The sequence below is a fragment of the Mobula hypostoma genome, chromosome 15 (genome assembly GCF_963921235.1).
Source record: "Mobula hypostoma chromosome 15, sMobHyp1.1, whole genome shotgun sequence".
Taxonomy (NCBI): domain Eukaryota; kingdom Metazoa; phylum Chordata; class Chondrichthyes; order Myliobatiformes; family Myliobatidae; genus Mobula; species Mobula hypostoma.
Genome location: NC_086111.1, coordinates 75,239,666 through 75,263,220, shown reverse-complemented (window position 1 = coordinate 75,263,220; position 23,555 = coordinate 75,239,666). Strand labels below are relative to the sequence as shown.

The window sequence follows — 23,555 nt, the reverse complement described above, 5'->3', positions numbered from 1 at the left end:
CCCCTGACCCCTGTAGCCACAAGGGCCATATCTAACTTCCTTTTAAACATAGCTAATGAACTGGCCTCAACAGTTTGCTGTGGCAGAGAATTCCACAGATTCACCACTCTCTGTGTGAAGAAGTTTTTCCTAACCTCGGTCCTAAAAGGCTTCCCCTCTATCCTCAAACTGTGACCCCTCGTTCTAGACCTCCCCAACATCGGGAACAATCTTCCTGCATCTAGCCTGTCCAATCCCTTTAGGATCTTATACGTTTCAATCAGATCCCCCCTCAATCTTCTAAATTCCAACGAGTACAAGCCCAGTTCATCCAGTCTTTCTTCATATGAAAGACCTGCCATCCCAGGAATCAATCTGGTGAACCTTCTTTGTACTCCCTCTATGGCAAAGATGTCTTTCCTCAGATTAGGGGACCAAAACTGCACACAATACTCCAGGTGTGGTCTCACCAAGGCCTTGTACAACTGCAGTAGTACCTCCCTGCTCCTGTACTCGAATCCTCTCGCTATAAATGCCAGCATACCGTTCGCCTTTTTCACCGCCTGCTGTACCTGCATGCCCACTTTCAATGACTGGTGTATAATGACACCCAGGTCTCGTTGCACCTCCCCTTTTCCTAATCGGCCACCATTCAGATAATAATCTGTTTTCCTATTTTTGCCACCAAAGTGGATAACTTCACATTTATCCACATTAAATTGCATCTGCCATGAGTTTGCCCACTCACCCAACCTATCCAAGTCACCCTGCATCCTCTTAGCATCCTCCTCACTGCTAACACTGCCACCCAGCTTCGTGTCATCCGCAAACTTGGAGATGCTGCATTTAATTCCCTCTTCCAAGTCATTAATATATATTGTAAACAACTGGGGTCCCAGCACTGAGCCTTGCGGTACCCCACTAGTCACCGCCTGCCATTCTGAAAAGGTCCCGTTTATTCCCACTCTTTGCTTCCTGTCTGCTAACCAATTCTCCACCCACACCAATACCTTACCCCCAATACCGTGTGCTTTAAGTTTGCACACTAATCTCCTATGTGGGACCTTGTCAAAAGCCTTTTGAAAATCCAAATATACCACATCCACTGGTTCTCCCCTATCCACTCTACTAGTTACATCCTCAAAAAATTCTATGAGATTCGTCAGACATGATTTTCCTTTCACAAATCCATGCTGACTTTGTCCGATCATTTCACCGCTTTCCAAATGTGCTGTTATCACATCCTTGATAACTGACTCCAGCAGTTTCCCCACCACCGACGTTAGGCTAACCGGCCTATAATTCCCCGGTTTCTCTCTCCCTCCTTTTTTAAAAAGTGGGGTTACATTAGCCACCCTCCAATCCTCAGGAACTAGTCCAGAATCTAACGAGTTTTGAAAAATTATCACTAATGCATCCACTATTTCTTGGGCCACTTCCTTAAGCACTCTGGGATGCAGACCATCTGGCCCTGGGGATTTATCTGCCTTCAATCCCTTCAATTTACCTAACACCACTTCCCTACTAACATGTATTTCGCTCAGTTCCTCCATCTCACTGGACCCTCTGTCCCTTACTATTTCTGGAAGATTATTTATGTCCTCCTTAGTGAAGACAGAACCAAAGTAATTATTCAATTGGTCTGCCATGTCCTTGCTCCCCATAATCAATTCACCTGTTTCTGTTTGCAGGGGACCTACATTTGTCTTTATCAGTCTTTTCCTTTTTACATATCTATAAAAGCTTTTACAGTCCGTTTTTATGTTCTCTGCCAGTTTTCTCTCATAATCTTTTTTCCCCTTCCTAATTAAGCCCTTTGTCCTCCTCTGCTGAACTCTGAATTTCTCCCAGTCCTCAGGTGAGCCACTTTCTCTGGCTAATTTGTATGCTACGTCTTTGGAATTGATACTATCCCTAATTTCTCTTGTCAGCCACGGGTGCACTACCTTCCTTGATTTATTCTTTTGCCAAACTGGGATGAACAATTGTTGTAGTTCATCCATGCAACCTTTAAATGCCTGCCATTGCATATCCACCGTCAATCCTTGAAGTGTCATTTGCCAGTCTATCTTAGCTAATTCATGTCTCATACCTTCAAAGTTACCCCTCTTTAAGTTCAGAACCTTTGTTTCTGAATTAACTACGTCACTCTCCATGTTAATGAAGAATTCCACCATATTATGGTCACTCTTACCCAAGGGGCCTCTCACGACAAGATCGCTAATTAACCCTTCCTCATTGCTCAAAACCCAGTCCAGAATAGCCTGCTCTCTAGTCGGTTCCTCGACATGTTGGTTCAAAAAACCATCCCGCATACATTCCAAGAAATCCTCTTCCTCAGCACCTTTACCAATTTGGTTCACCCAGTCTACATGTAGATTGAAGTCACCCATTATAACTGCTGTTCCTTTATTGCACACATTTCTAATTTCCTGTTTAATACCATCTCCGACCTCACTACTACTGTTAGGTGGCCTGTACACAACTCCCACCAGCGTCTTCTGCCCCTTAGTGTTACGCAGCTCTACCCATATCGATTCCACATCTTCCCGGCTTATGTCCTTCCTTTCTATTGCGTTAATCTCTTTTTTAACCAGCAACGCCACCCCACCTCCCCTTCCTTCGTGTCTATCCCTCCTGAATATTGAGTATCCCTGAACGTTGAGCTCCCATCCCTGGTCACCCTGGAGCCATGTCTCTGTGATCCCAACTATATCATAATCATTAATAACAATCTGCACTTTCAATTCATCCACCTTATTACGAATGCTCCTTGCATTGACACATAAAGCCTTCAGGCACTCTTTTACAACTCTCTTAGCCCTTTTTAATGCTTGCCCTGGATTTGTCGGCCTGCCACTTTTACTTTTCCCCTTTGTACTTTTTGCTTCTACGCTCACTTTACACCCCTCTGTCTCTCTGCACTGGTTCCCATCCCTCTGTTTAGCATGGAATAGATAGGTTGAAGGACCTGTTTCTGTACTGTAGTGCTCTATGATACTGTTTATGCTCCCACAGATGCCACCTAACCAGCTCAGTGTTTCCAGCAGTTAGTAATTTCATCCCTGTAGGTTTCTCATGGACATTAAGGTTAAGAAAGGATTTCAGGCACTACATGTGGTGGGTAGTATTCCTACAGAAGAGCAAAACTCTTTTAAACTCAGGAATTGCAGAGAACTTTTTAGCATTCTGTCCATTCTATTGCAATAGGGAAATGGAAACGTGGATAAATTGGAAACTAAAGCCAGTAAATTAATGTAAATTAGTGCAGGCGCAGGGGACGCTTGTGACAGGAAAGCAATAGACACTTAGGCAGTTAAATGATGCTGGGTAGGTGGGCAAGATAAAAGGGGGATCACTGGGTGAAAAGCCACTACAACATAGTTTGGTTTGTGCATGAATAGAAAAGATAAATGATTAAAAGATGAATAGGAAAAGCAACAAGCAGTAAAAACAGGATGAATAAGATGAATGGAAAGAGGCACCAATCCAAAGATTACCGACTGGAAGCATTTAAACACGGGCAGGTGAAGTATCTTGCAGCAAAGAGGAAAGGATATTTATCGAAGATTGGAGTTTATGGACTGGGTTACTATTGAAAGTATGGATGATATCAAAATGTATTTCAGAAAAGTAGAAATGCTTGTGTTCCATTTCTGCGTAAAAGGAGCACTTGTTGCTTAAATAACAAGGAAACATTGAAATCATTGGGCTCTCCCACTACAGATGGGACAGTTTGCACCTCAACTGGAGGGAGACTAACATCCTAGCAGGAAGGTTTGCTAGTGCTGCATGGGAGGGTTTTAAACTGGAGTTGAGGTGGCTGGGAACCAGAGAGACAGGTAATAGTGTTTGTGGGGAATGGAGTAAAGCCTATATACAAAGACAGGAATCAAAATGTTGAGCATGGTGGGTCTAATGTTCTGAGTTGCATCTATTTCAATGCAAATATTGTAGAAAGGTGGATGAGCTTAGCGCATGGATCAGCACGTGGAATTATGACATTGTAGTGAGACTTAGTTGTAGGAGGGGTAGGGCCAGGTGCTCAAGTGTTCCGGGGTTCAGTTGTTTTAGACATGATAGAGTGGGAGGGATTAAAGGGAGATGGGTAATTTCACAGCAGTGCTCAGTCAGGACAGACTGACCTCTTCTACTGAGGCTATATGGATGCAACTGGGGAGTAAGAAAGGGATGACCACACTTAGAGGAACAAACTTGGAGAGGGATCGCAGGCTGTTGCAAGAAACACGAGGTTGTTATAGTAGGTGATTTTTAACTTTCCTCATTGACTGGGAATCCTATACTGTAAAAAGGGCTAGATGGGATAGTTTGTCAAATATGCTCAGGAAAGTTTCCTTCATCAGCACATAGAAGTTCCAATGAGTGAGTGAGAGTGAAATACTTGATCTGCTATTAGGGAATGGGACAGGGCAGGTGACAGAAGTCTCTGTAGGAGAACATTCTGCACCAAGTGATAATGCCATTAGTTTCAAGTTAATTATAAAGAAGGATGGGTCTGATGCTCGTGTTTATTTTCTAAATTGGAAAAAGGCCAATTTTGATGGTATCAGCAAGTGTGGATTAGGACAGGTTATTTACCGGCAAAGGTGTAGTTGGTAAATGGAAGGCCTTCAAAAGTGAAATTGTAGAAACAGAGTTTGGATGTACCTGTCAGAATAAAAGGCAACTTTAACAGGTTAAGGGAGCCTTGGATTTTGAGGATTATTGAGACCCTGGTTAAAGAGGAGGTGCAAATGAGAAATTTGATGAATATAACAAATGCAATAGAACACTTAAGGAGGAAATGCAGAGAGCTAAAAGAAGGCATGAGGTTGCTCGAGCAGACAAGGTGAAGGAGAATCTTAAAGGCTTCTACAGATATATTAAGAGCAAAAGGATAGTAAGCAACAAAATTGTTCTTCTGGAAGATCAGAATGGTAATCCATGTATGGAGCCAAAAGAGATGGGGGAGATCTTGAACAAGAGAATCTGCAGATGCTGGAAATCAAAGCAACATACACAAAAGGAGGAACTCAGCAGGTTGGGCAGCATCTGTGGAAAAGGGAATAGTTGACAGTTCAGGCCGTGACCCTTAATCAGGAATGGAGAAAAAATGATCTTCAATGCATTTTTTTTTTGCATCTGCATGTACTCAGGGCCGGCTGGTGGCGTAGCGGCATCAGCACCGGACTTCGGAGAGAAGGCTCTTGAGATTGAATCCAGCCGGCTCCCTTGCACGCTTTCCATCTGTGCAGGGTTGAGCGTCGAGCTAGCAACTCAGCCTCGTAAAAATAAGAAAGCCTGCTTTAAAAAAAAAATGTACTCTGGAGATGGACATAGAAGCTATAGAAGTGAGGCAAAACAGCATCAACTCTCCCTCAGATCCTGTGGAAGGTAAATGCAGGGGATCTAGCAGAATTATTTAAAATGCCCTTAGCAACAAATGAGGTGCCGGAGGATTGGAGGATAGCTAATGGTCTGTTGTTTAAAGCAAGGAAATTATAGGGTGGTGAGCCAGACATCAGTAGTGGGTAAAGGACTGGATATGTGTTTAGATAGACAAGGACTGATTAGGGATAGTCAATATGGCTATGTGTAAGGTAACCAATCTTTTTGAGGTGGATGAAGGCAAGGCAGTGGATGCTGTCTACATGGACTTTAGTAAGGCTTTTGACAAGGTTCTGCATGGGAAGTTGTTCAAGAAGGTTCAGTCACTCAGCATTCAGGATGAGATGGTAAATTGGATTAGAGATTGACTTTGTGGAAGAAGCCAGAGTGGTTGTAGACAGTTGCCTCTCTGACTGGAGGCCTGTGACTAGTGGAGTGCCGCAGGGATTAGTACTGGGTCCTCTGTTGTTAGTCATCTACATTAATGATCTGGATGAGCAAATCTGTGGATGACACTAAGGGGCATAGTGGACAGGAAGGAAGATGATCAAAGCTTGCAGTGGGGTCTGGACCAGCTGAAATATGGGCTGAAAAAACGGCAGATGGAATTTAATGCACCTTGAGAGGACAATCTAGGGTTGGAAATGCATGCAAGCAGTGTTTTCTCCAATGGGTTGAGTGAGACTAGAACTAGAGGTCATGGGTTAAACTTGAAAAGTAAAACATATAGGGGGACCTTCAGAAGGCGATGAAAGTGTAGAATGAGATGCCAGTGGAAGTGGGATTGACTGTAAGATTAATGGAAACATTGATTGGGTACATGGATGAGAGGGGCATAGAGGGCAGGTCAATGGAATTGGGCAGATTAATAGTTTGGCACACTAGATTAGCTGTAGGGCATGTTTCTGTGCTGCAGAGCACTATGACTCTACATCACTGCAATTTATCCATGTCACACCTGCTCCAAATTTCAGCCAGATTGTAGCCAGCACTGGAGCTCCTAAGGTAGGTCATTAATAATCAGGGTCAATCGTCAAGTGGAGAATTCAGTTTGAGTCTGTGCCCCCAGATGGAGAAAGTATTTGAAAATAACTCTTAGCAAAATGCAGTATAAAATCAAAAATGAGCACAGCAATCCATAAGACAAAAGCAGAACTATCGTGTTTAATCAAGATGAGATCAAACTGAAGTAAACAATTCTTCTTCATGACAAATGTTTAGAAAGGCAGCGACTATGACAACTTCTGATAACGCTGGGGCTACAGCGAGAGAGCGAGAGAGGGCAACTATAAATCAGTAAACAGCTTTGGTGTAGTGTTTAAAGCAGAAAAAGATGGCGTGCACATGGGAAGGGGAGGAATATGTGGGAGGGGGGAAGAGAGTGCAGCTGGAAAGTGAGCATGAAAGAGGGAAAGAGCAAGGTAGGGGAAGGACATTGAAATGTTGGGACAATAGGGGGAATGAAGAGGAAAAGATTGAGAAAAGTGAAGTTATGCACACTTTCTACTATTTAAAAAAAAAGCTGCCAATCTGTGAATAGGAACTGAAACAGAATAATTTCTTCTGTCAGACATTTCAGAATCTTAAGTGCACTTCAGGAAGTTGGAGGCAGTGTCCGAGGGCTCTGTACCTAATGGCATTCCTAGCCTGCATCCCCACCGGAAACTCAGCTTGTGCCTGTTAACTGCCGATATAACACATTAAAGTCCACGCATTTAAGGCCATTTGCATAAAAATAGAAAAATGATTTTGCTTACTTTCCTATTCCCAACATGTCTTGTGGCTTTCTGACATGAGACCATCAGACATAGGTTCTGAATTAGTCTATCCAGCCCAGCGAGTCTGCTCTGCCATTCCATGATGCTGATTTATTATCCCTCTCAACCACATTCTCCCTGTAACGCCATGACTAATCCAGAACCTATCAATCTCCACTTTAAATATACCCACTGACTTGGCGTCCATAGCGATGTGTGGCAGTGAATTCCAGACTCATCACACTGTGGCTAAAGAAATTCCTCCTGAACCCTGTTCTAAAGGGATGTCCTTGTATTCTGAGACTGTGTCCTCAAGTCTTAGACTTCCCCCAAAACAGGAAATAACCATGTCCCAAATCTTCCCTCGCTGGTTATTCAGGAAGGCACTTACTCACTAGAAGAGATGAGCAGGATCAGAGGAGAAAGGTGCAATCACTGTCCTATCATGTCTCCACCATCTCCATGCACGGAACTCCATACTGGATATCAAGAACCCAATCTCTCCCCTCACGTACTTAAAGACAGGGTCTAAATCCTGCAAATGTCTGCACCAAAATGGGCTGAAGAGCTCTGGAAAGAAGGCGAATCACTACCTCTCAGGGCAATGAGGAATTAGTAATAAAAGGCAGTGGCACACATATCTAGTGAGGAGGGCTGGGGTGAGGTTTTTATTCATTATATACTGGTCAACCAGGTTCCTTGAGGTTGCTATAGCTGGGGAGTGGTAGTGGGGATAAGCTCCCACTACCTATTAAATGCTCCCAATAGTGTGTGCCTCAAATAGTCCAGCTACCAGCCTTCATGTGTCGTTTAGCTACCAAGCCCGGCAGAACCATTTCTACTGACAGGAGAAGGGGCAAATGCAGATTACTGGCATCTTAAAACCAGTTGCCTTGAGAAGATGGGGCTCATCAGCTATGTTTGGCAGTTCATCTAGAAGGAAAACTCTGATCTCAAATCTCCACTGCCTTGTGGCTAAACCCACTCATGGGGAAGGCTTCAGGAGTAAACCCTGAGGAAAAATCCGGAATTGGAGTCCCTAAGGCAGTCCTATGTTGAGTTCAAAGCTGGCGGGCAACTCCTGCCGTTACTTTGGGTGCATCAGCTGTGTGGAAGGGGGAGCCTACTATAAGGGCCTAATTGGTCATACATATTGGTCTGTACGGCTCTTACTCTGAATCTCTAAACACGTAGATCCACTGGGAGAAGAGAAAATTCTGAATAAACCATGGTTAAAAGGGGGATTACATGCAGCTACTGAAATAATGAGACAGGAGTCAAGCCCACTGGAGTTTGTTTTTTAGTATATTATAGCAAATACATTTTGAGAATAAAGTAGGAAACCAATTCAGTAAGGGAAAAGTGTCTTTGGAAATTTATATTGGAAGGGAAGATAGAGGGTCAGCTTGTGGATTTAACAACAGCTTCAGAAACTCGATGGTTGCTGCTCCTTAGTAATGGAAGTTGGTACAAAAGGAAATGCAGTAATTCAAAACTGGGCATCTCCCAGTGATTGTCAGCCTTGCCCACTGGCTGCAAAAGCAGCCTCATCTTGTACACATCTTCTAGCCGCAGTAGGAATAGACAGAAGATTGGGCATTGTGTTGATTCCTGCGTTAGTCACCATATTGTGGGGCAGTTTCCCTCAGGTAATACTTAACTTGAAGCAATTGAGAGTTAGTTGGATAAAATGACAAGGCAGAAATCCCTAAAATGCTGGTTATTATAGTTGCACTGTATTTTTTGGGCAACTGAATTGCAAGAAAACCCTGAATGATCCAATTTAAGCTGTAATTACTATCCAAGCAGGCTGCACAAGAGTTGCTGTGTTGTTTTGTAGAGCCCAGTGTGTTGAGAGGACATCCAGCTTTCTTTCCAATTGCACGAATGACGGATCACCGATATCACAAAAGGAAAATGCGATCATGCCCTCACACACAAATACATACACATACACACACACATACACGCGCATTTCCATACCATCAACAGATGTCAAAAAGCATAGGCAAGTTAGAGATGAGGTTCAGCACTCAAGGACACCAATTTTCCAGAGAGATCTGGAGGGGGTGGGGAAAAGCATTAAGAATAACCTTCATGCAAAAATATCACCAATTACAAGAGCACACGGAGGTCAAGAAATCACTCCATTCTCCTCTCACCCAGCAGATAGTCTGATTAACACCAATGCCTTTTACTACAGAAATACAACTCCTCTGGACTCGTTTCTCTCACTCATAATTATGTTTACGCTGAGCCACGAATCCAATGCACATGCCGATGAGCACCACAGTACCTCTGCTCTCCAATGCTTACCATCTTCACTTGCAAGCATACAAACAAAAACAATCTTCCTTTTGCTTTTCCTTCCTTCAAAGATTCAGAAAACATTATACAAATCAAAAGGACCCTTTTTTATATATATATATATATATATATATAAAAAATATATATATATATATATATAAAGCAGCGTGAAGAGAGGTTTTAAACAATAGCTGAAACAATAATCACAAACAGATGACCCCAGATGTTATTGCCAGAACAAAGAGCACATCAGTGCTGATGATCCATTCATGTGCACATTGGGAACAGAATCATTATTCACACACGCTTATTTAAAAACCCACTTCAGCAGTGTTCTCACCCAGAACAGCATCAAAACACCAAAACAAATTACCCCCAACCACCTTGTTCCTAGCGGCTGCAGTTCAGGCCCCAGACACAGGCATGGGGAAGGTACAGGGAGTTGGGGTTGGGGGAGGAAAAAGGGAAATAAATTAGTTTTATGAATTGAGGGATTGTATTTTTTTGTCCAAAGTGCCAGGTCTCTTGCTGCGACATGCAGTTTTTATACACAGTCCCCATGATCAGGACAATCAGTCTACTTCCTCCACGTTTCCATAGGCCGGGGTGCAGTGCTCGGCTGGATGCGTGAACAAATCAGACACCGCGTCTGCAGTCAGCTGGGGAGCGTCTTCGGGGTCCAGACCTGCCCCCCGCACTGCCTGACTAGAAGCCTGTAAATATATCAATCCCAAAATTTAGGACAAAAAGAGAGTACAGAAATGCTGTGCAACTCAAAGTTGGCTGAAAAAGTGCAATAAAAATTTATTACAAGGTTTTTGCATTCAACTGCACAATATATTTTAAGGAACATATTTAAAGCTCAAATCGATAGAATCAAGTATCAACGCCCTGAGTGAAAGTATTTTAAATTATAAATCAGATTTAAACTCCCCAGCTTTACACACTTTAAACATATCAACATTACAATTTTTAAAATATGTGAAAATATACATTTGGTGGATAGAGGCATCATCGTAACATTTAATTTTATACAATCCAGTGACAACCAACAACTCTCCCCCACCTCCCCCAGCCACAAAGACAGACAGACAGACAGTCAGTCACACACACACCCACCATTAAGCAGCCCTTACATGCAACATTTGAGATACAATGTTAGGGATTTTTTGCAACAGAGCATGAATGATCAGCAGTTTATAATCCTAATCAAGTGTTAGATTTTCAATGCAAGATATAAACATCCTGCAAAAAGACAGTCAACATATTTATTCCCTGCTTGGTAAAGGTGAGGCTGTCTCATTCTGCACGGCTCTGAATTTATTAGTGATTTCTGACATTTAGGCTCCAAGTTCAGCTCTTTAATGTGACAGTGCTCAACTGGCCTTTAATGGAATGAGATAGTTGCACCTGAGCCCCAGCAAGCAGATGTTCAACAGCCAGCTAAGGTAGTTTCACCTGTACTTGTCCCTCCACCCACTAGCCAAGGGTGAGAGGCAGACGGGCTCTGCCTCTGTGTGAAAGGAGCAGGACAGTGGTACCTGGCAGCATAGGCGTGGGAATGGGAGGTACCCAGCTGCGTGGGGAATGGGAGGCACCCAGCCGCGCAGGCGTGGGGTGGTCTCCAGCTGCACGGGCGTGGGGAATGGGAGGCACCCAGCCGTGCAGGCGTGGGGTGGTCTCCAGCTGCACAGGCGTGGGGATGGGGTGGTCTCCAACCGCGCGGGCGTGGGGGACGGGATGGTCTCCAGCCGCGCGGGCGTGGGGGACGGGAGGCGCCCAGCTCTGGGGAGGAGGAGGGCTCTGGGTGGGTGGTGTGGTGCAGGCTGCGTGGATCTCAGTAGCACAGAGAAAACAGTTCTCTGTTCAACATTCAGTGTGTTTCATGGGACAAAACAAAATCTCACATTGCTTTCAGAGGTTTATTAACCGGAAATCCTTAAATTCTAAACTATAATTAAAAAAGTATGAGGATTAATCAGTAGGCAGAGGTCCAAGACTACCAGTATTCAAGTTTTATTCATTTAATTTTAAGAACCACGATATCAGTTTTAGTCAGTGAAGCTGTCATCGCTAACTCTCACAGCCCAACACTGTGGCTCACAGATGGAACAGCGGGTACGCAGAGTTTTTAGAGCACTGCCCTATTAAAAAATTAATAATTTGTGGGAAAACAAGGCAGCTGTGTGCTGTACAACTGGGAGTACACAAATAACTGGAACCCTATGGATGTACCGTGCAAATCACAACAGTGAAAATGGGGCGGGATGCAAGAGACACAGAGGGGGCTGGTGTTGTGGAAGTGCGGTTAGGCAGTATGTACAATTGCTGCCTCCCTCTACTACTGTGATACACAGGTGCTAAATGAGCAGAGGATACAGGACATTTACAAAGAGAGCTAGCATGGCAGCAAAAGTGCTGAGGACAAAATATCGGATGTAATCCTGGTCTGAGTAGTCTGAGAGCCAGGTTCCTGAGAGCTCCTCGTGGATCCGAGACTGCAGTGGCCTAAGTCCCTGATTATGCCTGCCTGGTGTGCGTGGTGCCTCTTCCCCAGTATCTTCTGCCTCCAGCTCCTGCCATATTAGAGAAGCCTGCGATTTGTGGAAACTCCTGTCAGCCTCTCAATAGAACAGTTGTAATACAGGCCTTCACTAACTCGCTCTCAAAAGCAACACAACTACCTTAGACACAGTAAGCCAGGAATGTGCAAGAGGTTCTGTGACAATCATTTGAACAAAACGACCGGTTCAATACTTTCATGTTAAGGTAAAATGGATATGACAAATGTGCAGACATCTGTGCATATAAGGTGATGCCCTGGGCACATTAAGTGTAAGTATGAGCTGGCACATGAAGAGCTGGTGGGTACATTTGCAGTGTTATCACAGACTCCACACTTTGCCTCGCACAATTAACATTTGTGTCAAATGAAGGAAAACAGATATTGAAAACATTTCTTCTTTTTAAATGAAAAAAAAATCAAAGCCCAATACACTAGATGTGGACTCAAGGTTTCAGGCCAGTGTGGGTATTCATTCAGATGCAGAAAGGTAGACTCAATCCACCATTACGCTGCACCTCAGAACATCTTTACAAGGAATGGATCGTGGTGACGACCTGCATTTCCGTCCCAAATACTGTTGATTGAATGCTTCATTGTTGGACCTAATCAGTGAGAAGGATCAAAGATTCATAAGCCAGTCGTTTTGCAAACTTACTTAGTGACTGGAATTAAGTGGGACACACTTTTCACGAATATTGCTGCAGAACATATTGTACATTCCAAGATGCCAATGATAAACCAGGTTAAAATATTCAGCCTGACTTAGGGTCAGGCTCATTTGAGAGTAAGCTTGGTTAACACACAAACTGTCTTTGACGGCTCTGTTGGCCAGTCATGCAAGGTTACAGCTTAACTTGAATTTAACACTTGAACCTGCCACCCAGATTTTAAAGCAGCACTACTCTCAGGTTAGCCTGCCTTAAGTTATTGGACTGCATGAAAACAAGATAAAATACAATTGTGTAAACATCAAAGGTTCAAAGGTCTAATTTAATGTTAAATATACGTAACATCGCTGCAATAAAAGTAACACCAACTATGTAAATATAAGCATTCAGCTGTGTTTAAAACTTTTTTGAAAGATATTCTAGTTACCTTATAATTGAATGGTAACTATGGTGGATTTGTTACACCACCATATCTAGATGTTAATGTGCTGGGTAGAATTGTTGAGAAGTTGTGTCCCACACATGATCACTACAGTTCTCTGTGTGTGTAAAGGGAACAGGGCTTCAGTGGGATGCTGCTTTGTTGAATAACTACCTAATGTTAGGGAAAGGTTCAAAGCGAGACAAAATGCTAGAATGCATCTCCCAGTCTTCTCCTCACTACTTCTGTGGAGACAGGGAAAAGGAGCAGGAAAAATAACAAGGCCACAGAAAAAGGCAAAATTTCCTCTAGCTGAATGACACAAGGGGACTACAGAAAAGTTTTATGTAATAATAGTGTTTCCTTAATCCATAAGGAAATGCCCCCATTTTAAACAAGGCAGTTCAAATTTGGAGCAATACAATGTCAGTCCGAGCAAGCTTTCTTATACAAACACAGCCTACAAGGTCAGAATTAAATTCTTGTACTTCTTAACAAGGACATTTCCCTGGTGTCCACAATGTTGTAAGCAGCATAGTAACTTTAAGATCAGTTAGAACTATTCAGCTTGAAGGAGTTAGTCACACTGGGAATATGTGCAAGGTTTACTTGGACAGAGCTAACAATTTATGGTGAGATGCTGAGATTTCAGCCAGGGGCAGAAACAAGGAAGACTGATGTACTATGAGGGCTACTGTCCAGGTGTAGGTGGATGGCAGAACAGTAGTTTATCATGGACTAGATGGACTGAAGGCAGTTCTCTATGACTTGTTACTGGAACACTTTTAATAATCTGAATATCCTTCTTGCCTGTTGGGCTTGCTGTCAGTTGCAGTGCTTTCAATTTTCACTACAGTTTCCTCTTGTCTCTACAACACTGTGTCCAGTCTCACCTCCCCCAAGGCCATTCCCCAGTAAACTCGTCTCTCACAAGGATATCCCCCAGATGTTAGGAAGGATAGAGTATGAGCAGCAAGAGCAGACAGATGGGGCAGGCAAAGCAGATCTGCTGAAAACAATGAACAGCAGGAGGCCTACAGGGCTAAATTAAGAAAGGTCACCTTCGAGCACTTAATCTTACCAAGACTGTGAAGATGGAGGCCTCCAGCAGACTGTTACACAAGACTATTTTTAGCGTGTTTTGTATTTGAAGGAACAGTCAAACAGTTCCAGATAATCTTAGAGTTTAGAAACTACAGATAACTGCTGCGTGCTGACTGGGAGTCATGGGTTACGAATGAAGAATGCTGCAACTTCTCAGGCTTTACTGCTGTGACTAAGGACAGAATCATTTCAGAACATCTCCCTAATTGACTGAGAAGCAGCAATGGCATAGGCCATTTCCAGCAAGTGGCTACCCTTGTGTAGTTGTTAGTTTTAACAGTGCAGTACGTGAACCTCTAAACCCATAGTCATTGATGGCAGTGTCTGAAATGCCTTTCCCACCAACTTCCCTGTCCGGTCAAGATTAATACCAACAATGTGCTGGAGGATCTCAGTGGGTAATGTAGGACAACACGGTAGTGTAACACTATTACAGTGACCTGGGTGCTGCTGCTGTCTGTAAGGGGTTTGCATGTTCTCCCTGTGACCGAGTGGGTTTCCTCTGGGTGCTCTGGTTTCCTCCCACTTTCCAAAGTCCTATTGGTTAGGGTTAATAAGTTGTGGACATGCTATGTTGCCGCCAGAAGAATGGCAACACTTTCAGGTTGTTCCTAGCACATTCTTAGACAGTGTTGGTTGTTAACATAAACAATGCATTTTACTGTACAGAGCCCTTATCAGCTCTGTTCAAGAATTATCCAGCCAGTCAGTCAACTCCCACCCCCAGAAACTCAATCAAGGTCCCTTTGAATGCTACAACTGAATTAATAGGATGGTTAAAAAGGTGTGTGGTGTGTTGACCTTCATTAGTCGGGAGATTGAGTTCGAGAGCCACGAGGTAATGTTGCATCTTTACAAAACTCTGGTTAGACCACAAACCCAGCTTACATGCAAGGCCTCTCAGGTTTTGAAAATATTTCTGATTTTTTTGCAGTTTACTCAAGGACAAGGTCACTTTGGGGATATTATCTATGGATGTTCAAAGTAACAGAAGTTACCCATGAAAGTGAAAATTCCTGTTTCAGTGGTGTTTGTGATACATTAGTTCAACTCTCAATCTTGTTGCAATTTCTCATCGGCAACACATTTGGAATTTAACTTTTAATCAGCTCTATTAAACAAAACTGGTTCATGATTTAAGAATAATCTAATTTATATACATTCTCATCAGCATGACTAACACAGAAAGATTAGATTAGCTTTATTTATCATATGTACATCAAAACATACAGTGAAATGCATTATTTGCATCAACGACCAATAAGGATATGCTGGGTGTAGTCGCAAGTGTTGCCAGTGCCAATGTAGTATATCCACAGTCTACTAACCCTAATCTGTACATTATTGGAATGTAGGATGAAACTGGAGAATCCCAGAGAAAACCCGTATGGTCACAAGGAGAATGTTTATACTACTTGCAGTAAGCGACAAGAACTGAAAGCCAACTGGTGATCGCTGGTGCTGTATTAGCATTATGCTAATCGCTGCATTAGTATGGCACCCGCAAAAGGTTGTATTGATAAAAAACACATGTACGTATGAATGTGAGGGAAGAGAGGGGGGGAAAGGGGAGAGGGGGAAGGGGGGAGAGGGGGAAGGGGAGAGGGGGGAGGGATTTATGTACATGTGACCAACTGCATGGAGTGCCATCATAATCCTGTTCAACTTGCTTACAAGTCCACTCAACCATCCATGGAAAAATATTACAATAGTGAAAATGTACTTCAAAGTGAAAATACGATAATGATTTGCTGCCACATCGGAAATGATTTGAAGCACAATACTAAGTACAGTGAAATCTATCATGTGGCTAAATTAGGTGTGAGTGAGAAACCCTTGGCCAAACTAAGTACAATTTCTGTGGGCAGGTAAAGAGAGTAGGGGAGACAACCAGGAACTAGCTGCAGTTATGGCCAAGTTTGTGGATGATATAAAGATAGGGAGCAGTGTAGAAGAAGCAGGGAGTCTGCAGAAGTTAGACAGATTGGGAGAATGGGCAAAGAAGTAGCTGATGGAATAGGGTAGGGAAATGTATGATCATGCACTTTGGTAGAAGGAATAAAGCCGTGGACTATTTCCTAAACAGGGAGAAAATACAGAAATCTGAGCTGCAAAGGGACTTGGGAGTCCTTGTGCAGGATTCCCTAAAGGTTAATTTGCAGGTAGAGTTGGTGGTGAGGAAAATAAATAAAATGCTAGCGTTCATTTCTAGAGTATAAAATAATATTACTAGAATATAAAAGCAAGGATGTGATGCTGAGCACTGACACCTGTGGAACACCACTAGTCACCGTCAGTCAACTGGAAAAGGCCCCCTTTATTCCCACTCTGTCTCCAGCCAATCTCCAGTCTCTGTTGTTATCTTTCTTTGAGTACCATGGGCTCTTATCTTGTTAAGCAGCCTCATGTGCAGCAGCTTGTCAAAAGCCTTCTGAAAACTAAGTACCCCAAAACCCCATCCTTAATAATGGGCTCCAACATCTTCCCAACCACTGGGCAGACTAACTGGCCTATAATTCCCTTGCTTCTGTCACCCTTCCTTCCGAAAGAGTAGAGTGACATTTGTAATTTTCCAGCCCTCTGGAACCATTCCAGAATCCAGTGTTTCTTGAAAGATCATTACTAATACCTACATAATCTCTTCAGGAACCTCTTTCAGAACCCTGGGTCTAGTCCATATAGTCTAGGTAATTTCAAGAAATAACAGAGACAAAGGAGAGTCTGTGGATGTGGTCTACTTGGATTTTCAGAAGGCTTTTGACAAGGTGCCACATGTGAAGCTGCTTAACAAGAGCCCATGGTACTACTGGAAAGATACTAGTATGGAAAGAGCATTGGCTGACTGGCAGGAGGCAAAGAGTGGGAAAAAAGGGGATCATTTTCCCACTGCCATAACAGTGACAGAGTCCCTCTTACCTACCGCCCCATCTGCCTGCTATAGAAGGATATGGGAAATGTACTGCCAAAGAGGATAACGATTTTTATCCTTCTGCATGACAGTGCAGTGATGTGGTCACAAAACCAGCTGAGTTGGCACCTCCAAAGCAGAGAAATGTGGCACAGTGGAGCATACTTCAATCACAAAATGCTGGAGGAACTCAGCAAGTCAGGCAGCTTCTAATTGCTGATGAAGGGTTTCAGCCAAAATATCAACTGTTTATTCTCCATAGGTGCTGCCTGACCTGTTGAGTTCCTCCAGCATTTTGTGTATGTTGTTTTTCAGCATCTAATTGCTGAAGGGTTTCAGCCGAAACATCAACTGTTTATTCTCCATAGGTGCTGCCTGACCTGTTGAGATCCTCCAGCATTTTGTGTGTGTTGTTTTTCAGCATCTGCACACTCTTTTGTGTTTAACATATTCCAATCAACTTTCACTTTACGTAAACACCATGGCCAACTTGAGAGATGTTTATTGTGGCACCTGTAATTGCTCAATGGCCAGGGTAGTACATATTAATTAATTAGCAAATCTGGGAAACGGCACATCAAATAGCTACACCCTTCCTGACTATGGAAGGGAAGGAATGACACTACAGCACTAAGAGTTGGCAAGTTTGATGTCAGTCTCTAGACAGGCAACAAAGCCAATAGATAGCATCTGTGACAAAAGACTGAAGAGCAGGGGAGAGAGATGCCCCACCCTGTCTACAAACCTGGGAGGCTGTTCCATCTGCTTCCGCCGTGCACTCTGCTCCCCGCGTGGCAGCTCTCGTCCGTGAAGGCCTCACTACGGGAGAATTGCGGCGGCGATAGAACAGCACGTAGGCATGCCGAGCTACCACTTGGCTTTCATCAACCGTTGTGACAGTGCTGTCGTCAAAGAGGCGCCAACCTGAGCAGAAAGCACGGACAGACAAGGCATCAACTTAGTTGCCAGCCTGAAGCTAGTGATTCCCACGTTGTCCTTCCACATGGCTAGAGCTAAAACAGACAGGGGAGATGATGCACATGTGACAGAGAACACATAACAGTACAGCTCTTAGTGTATGTATCCTCCATGATGCCAATCCAAACTCATTGCATCTGCCGCACATGGCCCATTCCCTAGCTGTTCATGTGTCCATCGAAATGCCTCTGAAATGTTGACAACGTACCGGCTCAGGCAGTGTTTTCCAGGCAAGTGTGCTGAGTGCATTCCTCACTTTGTGTTACTATTTCTAGGGAACACAAGATCTCTTGTACGTCAATACTCCGACAGGTCCTGCCATTTACTGTACACTTCCCAAAGTGCCAAACCTCACATGTTGGTGAGCTTTCTCATCTGTGGTGTCTACTTTCCGTCTCACCTGTTGAACTGACTTATCTCACTAGTCTACACAGAAAGACAGGGATAGGCTTGCCTTCTGAATGGGAACCACTGAATCCTAGAGCAATTCATTGTAGTGAGGAACCAAACAGATGTACTTATGGTTGTTTTACAACACCACAGGACTATTTGCTCTCTACTATTTATCACCCTGCACCATTTAATCTGTACTTGGAGTTTGCTCACAGCACTCCTTCACTTCTGCTTAAAGCAGACTTTCTACAACCAAACAATGCATTTCTTAGACATCAAATGAGCAAAGTATTTAATTCAGCATCAGTTGGGCGAGGTACTTACACTATGCACATGGAATAACTCAAGACATGCTGCCCGCAGCTCTGCATTATCAATGCTTTTAAGGCCAGTAGAACCTGATGAGATGCTGTGCTGTTTTTACAGAATGTTAGAACAGAGAACACTACACCTTTGGCCCATGATGTTGTACTTGCACTTTCACTTACTCCACGATCAATATAACCCTTCCTTCCCACGAGTGTGAGTGAGGATCTCCGTCGGTCAGAGTTAACCATGGATGTGTCCTAGCTGCCTAGATATGCAAGCCAGCGCAGTATGGTATGAAGAGCAAGCTGTTCCCCATGCAGCAAGCTCCTTCTCTCCACACATCTGATGAACCCAAAGGAATGGCAGAGACCGATACAAGTTAGTACCAGCAGCGTTGCAGGCATTGCCAGTCAACGTTGATCAATGTAGGACTGCCAAAGGGACTCCAGCTCCTGATTTTTCCCCTCGGGGTTTTTTCTCAAAGCCTTCCTCATGAGTGGGTATAGCCGCAAGGCAGCAGGGGTTTCCTTCTCCTGGATGAGCAGCCAACCATGGCTAACGAGCCCCATCTGCCCAAAGCTACTGGTTTTAAGGTGCCAGTAACCCACCTATACCCCTTCTGCTGTCAGTAGAAATGGTTTCACCAGGTTTAGTAACTAAACCACATGTGAAGGCCAGGAGTTGGACTTGGCTGAGGCTATTTGAGCCTCCCACATAACCCTCCATTTTTCTATCATCCATGTGCCTATCTAGAGTCTCTTAAAACATCCATAATGTATGTATCTGCCTCTACCACCACCACCCCTGGCAGGATGTTCCATGTCCCTACCTCTGACATCCCACTAATTGGTAAGAAGCAGCCATTTTGCTGCAGGTTTAGGTACAATAGGCAGGATCTACATGAAGGGTCCCTGCATCATACACCATTCATGAAACAGCTGGGTATTCCTATTCATCTGAAACTGGCGCTTCAACAATGAGTTACTAATTTCCCAATCTTTTTAAAAGAGACCCTTCTCCTCAAAGGGTAAAGAAAACAGCTGAATATTTTTAAAACAGTTTGATAGATACTCAATTAAAAGGTGAAATCTATCATGGGTCGTAAGATAGTAGGGGTGCAGAAAATGAGAAAACATTAGAAGCAGAGTTAGGCAATTCGACCCATGGTCTCTTCTGCCATTCAATCATGGCTATATATATTTCCTCTCAAACCAAGTCTCCTACCTTCTCCCTGTAACCTGTGATGCCCTGCCTAGTGGCATTTGCTTTAAATATACCCAATGACCTTGCCTCCACACCCACCTGCGGCAATAAATTCCAAAGATTCACCATCCTCTGGGTAAACAAATACCCCCTCATTTGTTCCAAATGGATGTCTCCCTATTCAGAGGCTGTGTCCTCTGGTTATGGACTCTCCCACTGTGGAAACCTCCTCCCCTCCACACCCACTCTATCCAGACCTTTTAATATTTTGCAGGGACTACAGAGCTTGACTTGCAAGGGGAGGTTTCTTTGATGCATAAGAGCCTGAGGGGTGAGCTTTAGAGGTTTATAAAATAATAAGGGATTTAAGGTGCATGGTCACAGGATGGGTGAGAATAAAACTACAGGGTAAAAGCTTAAGGAGAGAGGGGTAAGATTTAAAAGGGATCAATGAGTAAGATTCTCACACAGAGTTTGGTGGGTACGTGGAACAAACAAATTGGAAGAATGGCCAAAAAAGTGGCAGATGGAATACAGTCTTGGGAAACGTATGATAATGCATTTTGGTAAAAGGAACGCTAGTGTGGATTATCTAAATAGGGAGAAGGTTCAAATGCCAGAGGTGCAGAGGGACTTAGGAGTCCTTGCGTAAAACACTCAGAAGGTTAATTTGCAGGTCAAGACTGTGGTAAAGAAGGCAAGTACAATGTTGGGATTTATTAAAATAGAAATAAAAGCAAAGGGGTAATGCTGAGGCTTTATTAGACACTAGTCAGGCCGCACTTGAAGGAAGTCCAGAGGACATTCATGAGGATGATTCTGGGAATCAGGTGGTTAACATATGAGGAGTGTTTGGTTGTTTTGGGTCTGTACTCACTGGTATTTAGAAGGATGCGGGGGTGGGGGGGGTAGATCTCATTGAAACCTACCAAATGTTGAAAGGACTAGATAAGGTGGATGTGAGGAGGATGTTTTCTCTGGTGAGGGTATCCAGAACCAGAGGGCACAGCCTCAAAACTGAGGGGTGGCCTTTTAGATCAGGGGTAAGGAGAAATTCTTTTAGCCAGAGAGTAGTGAATCTATGGAATGCTCTGCCACAGACTCTGGTGGAGGCCAAGTCTGTGGGTATATTTAAGGAGGAAGTTAATAGCTTCCTGATCGTTCAGGGCATCAAAGGATATGGTGAGAAGGCAGGTGTATGACATTGAATGGGATCCAGAGTCAGCCATCATGGAATGACGGAGCAGACCCAATGGGCTGAATGGCCTAATTCTGCTCCTATGTCTTGTGGTCTTATGAGACTCATTCTAATGACAAAGCTACCAGAAGAAGTGGTTGAGGTGGGTACAGTTTACATTTAAAGACATTTGGATGGGCACATTGATAGGAAAGGTTTTGAGGGATATGGGTGAAATGTGGGTAAATGGAACTTCAGATAAACACTTCAGCATGAACTAGTTGGGCCCAAGTGCTGATTTAAGTTCTGTATAATTCTGACAGATCTGGTGGTTATCAACTCACCCACATCACTCCGCTGACTGTTCTTGTCATTAGGTAGGCGTGCATAGGCAGTGTAATGACCCCCAATCATTCCACCATAGTGATTGATTACTGCATACAGATCGTAGACAGGGGGCTGTCGGTCATCCTTCTGACCAATGCAGAACTTACTCAGGTCCAAGTTCCTTTAAGGCAAGTAGAGTGATGTTAAACAAGAAATTCCCACTTCAAGTACTGTAAACACATTTCAAGTTCGAAGGGCAGCTTTATCAGCAACTCAAAGGAATGCCAATTGGATCATCAATATCGGGCTTCATTGCCGAGGCTAGAGAAAAGAACGCTTCTAGTCCTCAAACCCAAACTCTGGGTACAAGACATAGATGATACAAGACCATAGGATATAGCAGCAGCATTAGGCCATTTGGCCCATCGCATCTGCTCTGTCATTTCATCATGGCTGATCCAATTTTCCTCTCAGCCCCAATCTCTCACCTTCTCCCCATATCCGTTCATGCTATGACCAATCAAGAAACTATCAACCTCTGCCTTAAATATATATATATAAGACTTGGCCTCCTCATCAGCTGTCTGTGGCAAAGAATACCACAGATTCACCAACATCTGGCTAAAGAAATTCCTCCTCATCTCCGTTCTAAAAGGATGCCCCTCTATTCTGAGGCTGTGTCTTCTGGTCTTAAACTCTCCCATCATAGGAAACACCCTCTATACATTAACTCTATCAAGGCCTTTCAACATGTGACAGGTTTCAATGAGGTCACCCCCATTCTTCTAAATTCTAGTGAATACAGGCCCAGAGCCATCAAACACTTTTCATACGACAAGTCATTCAATCCTGTAATCGTTTCTGTGAACCTTCTTTGAACCCTCTCCAACTTCAGCATATCCTTTTTAAGGGTCCAAAGCTGTTCACAATAGTCCAAGTGAGGCCTCACCAGTACTTTATAAAGTCTCAGCATTACATCCTTGCTTTTATATTCCAGTCCTCTTGAAATGAATGCTAACATTGCATTTGCCTTCTTTACCACAGACCCAACCTGCAAATTAACCTTTAGGGAATCCTGCACAAGGACTCCCAAGTTCCTTTGCACCTCAGTTTTTTTGTGTTTTCTCTCCCTTTCATTTCTTCTACCAAAGTGCACGACCACACACTTCCCAACACTGTATTCCATCTGCCATTTCTTTGCCCATATTCCTATCCTATTTTGTCTAAGTCATTCTGTGGCCTCTCTACTTCCTCAAAACTACCTGCTCCTCCACCCATCTTGATATTGGCTGTAAACTTTGCAAATCAGTGACATATACTTACAAAAATTGTTCCCAATGAGGAGCCCTGTGGAACACCACTAGTCACTGGCAGCCAGTCAGAAAAGGCTCTCTTTATTCCCACTCTTTGCCTCCTGCCAATCAGCCACTGCTTTATCCATGCTAGAATCTTTCCTGTAATACCATGGGCTTGTAGCTTGTTAAGCAGCCTCATGTGTAGCATCTTGTCAAAGGCTTTTTGAAAAACCAATTACACTACTCCTTTGTCTATCCTGCTTGTTATTCAAAGAATTCCAACAGAATTGTCAGGCAAGATTTTTCCTTGAGGAAACCATCCTGACTGTGGCCTATTTTATCAAGTGCCTCAAGTCCCCGAGACCTCATCCTTAATAATCGACTCCAACATCTTCCCAACCACTGAGGTCAGGTTAACTGGCCTATATTTCGTTTCTTCTGCCCTCTCCCTTCTTGAAGAGTGGACTGACATTTGTAATTTTCCTGTTTTCCGGAGCCATTCCAGAATCTAGTGATTCTTGAAAGATCATTACTAATATTTCCACGATCTCTTCAACCAGAGATCCCCTGGGCTGTACACCAACTGGGCCAGGTGACTTATCTACCTTCAGACCTTTCAGTTTCTCTCTGGATATGGTAACTTCACACACTTCATGCCCCCTGACACCTGGAACTTCCACTATACTTTGTGTCTTCTACAGTGAAGGATGGTGCCAAATTTCTTATTCAGTTCATCTGCCATTCCGTTGTCTCCCATTCTACCCCTCCAGCATTA

General features: G+C 43.6%; 1 protein-coding gene across 6 annotated transcripts in view; it reads right to left on the bottom strand.

Moving 5' to 3' along the window:
- Positions 1–9,553: 9,553 nt before the first annotated feature.
- usp19 (ubiquitin specific peptidase 19) overlaps positions 9,554–23,555 on the bottom strand; it is a 215,667-nt gene continuing 201,665 nt past the window's right edge. For 4 of the 6 annotated variants that reach the window (XM_063068283.1, XM_063068282.1, XM_063068287.1 and 1 more), the window contains 3 exons: positions 21,503–21,666; positions 17,844–18,022; positions 10,198–12,025 (listed from right to left, as the gene is read on the bottom strand). In XM_063068283.1, coding sequence (XP_062924353.1) covers positions 11,792–12,025; positions 17,844–18,022; positions 21,503–21,666 — 577 coding nt within the window. In that variant the 3' untranslated portion in view covers positions 10,198–11,791. The other 2 variants (XM_063068285.1, XM_063068286.1) reach the window with 2 other exon arrangements.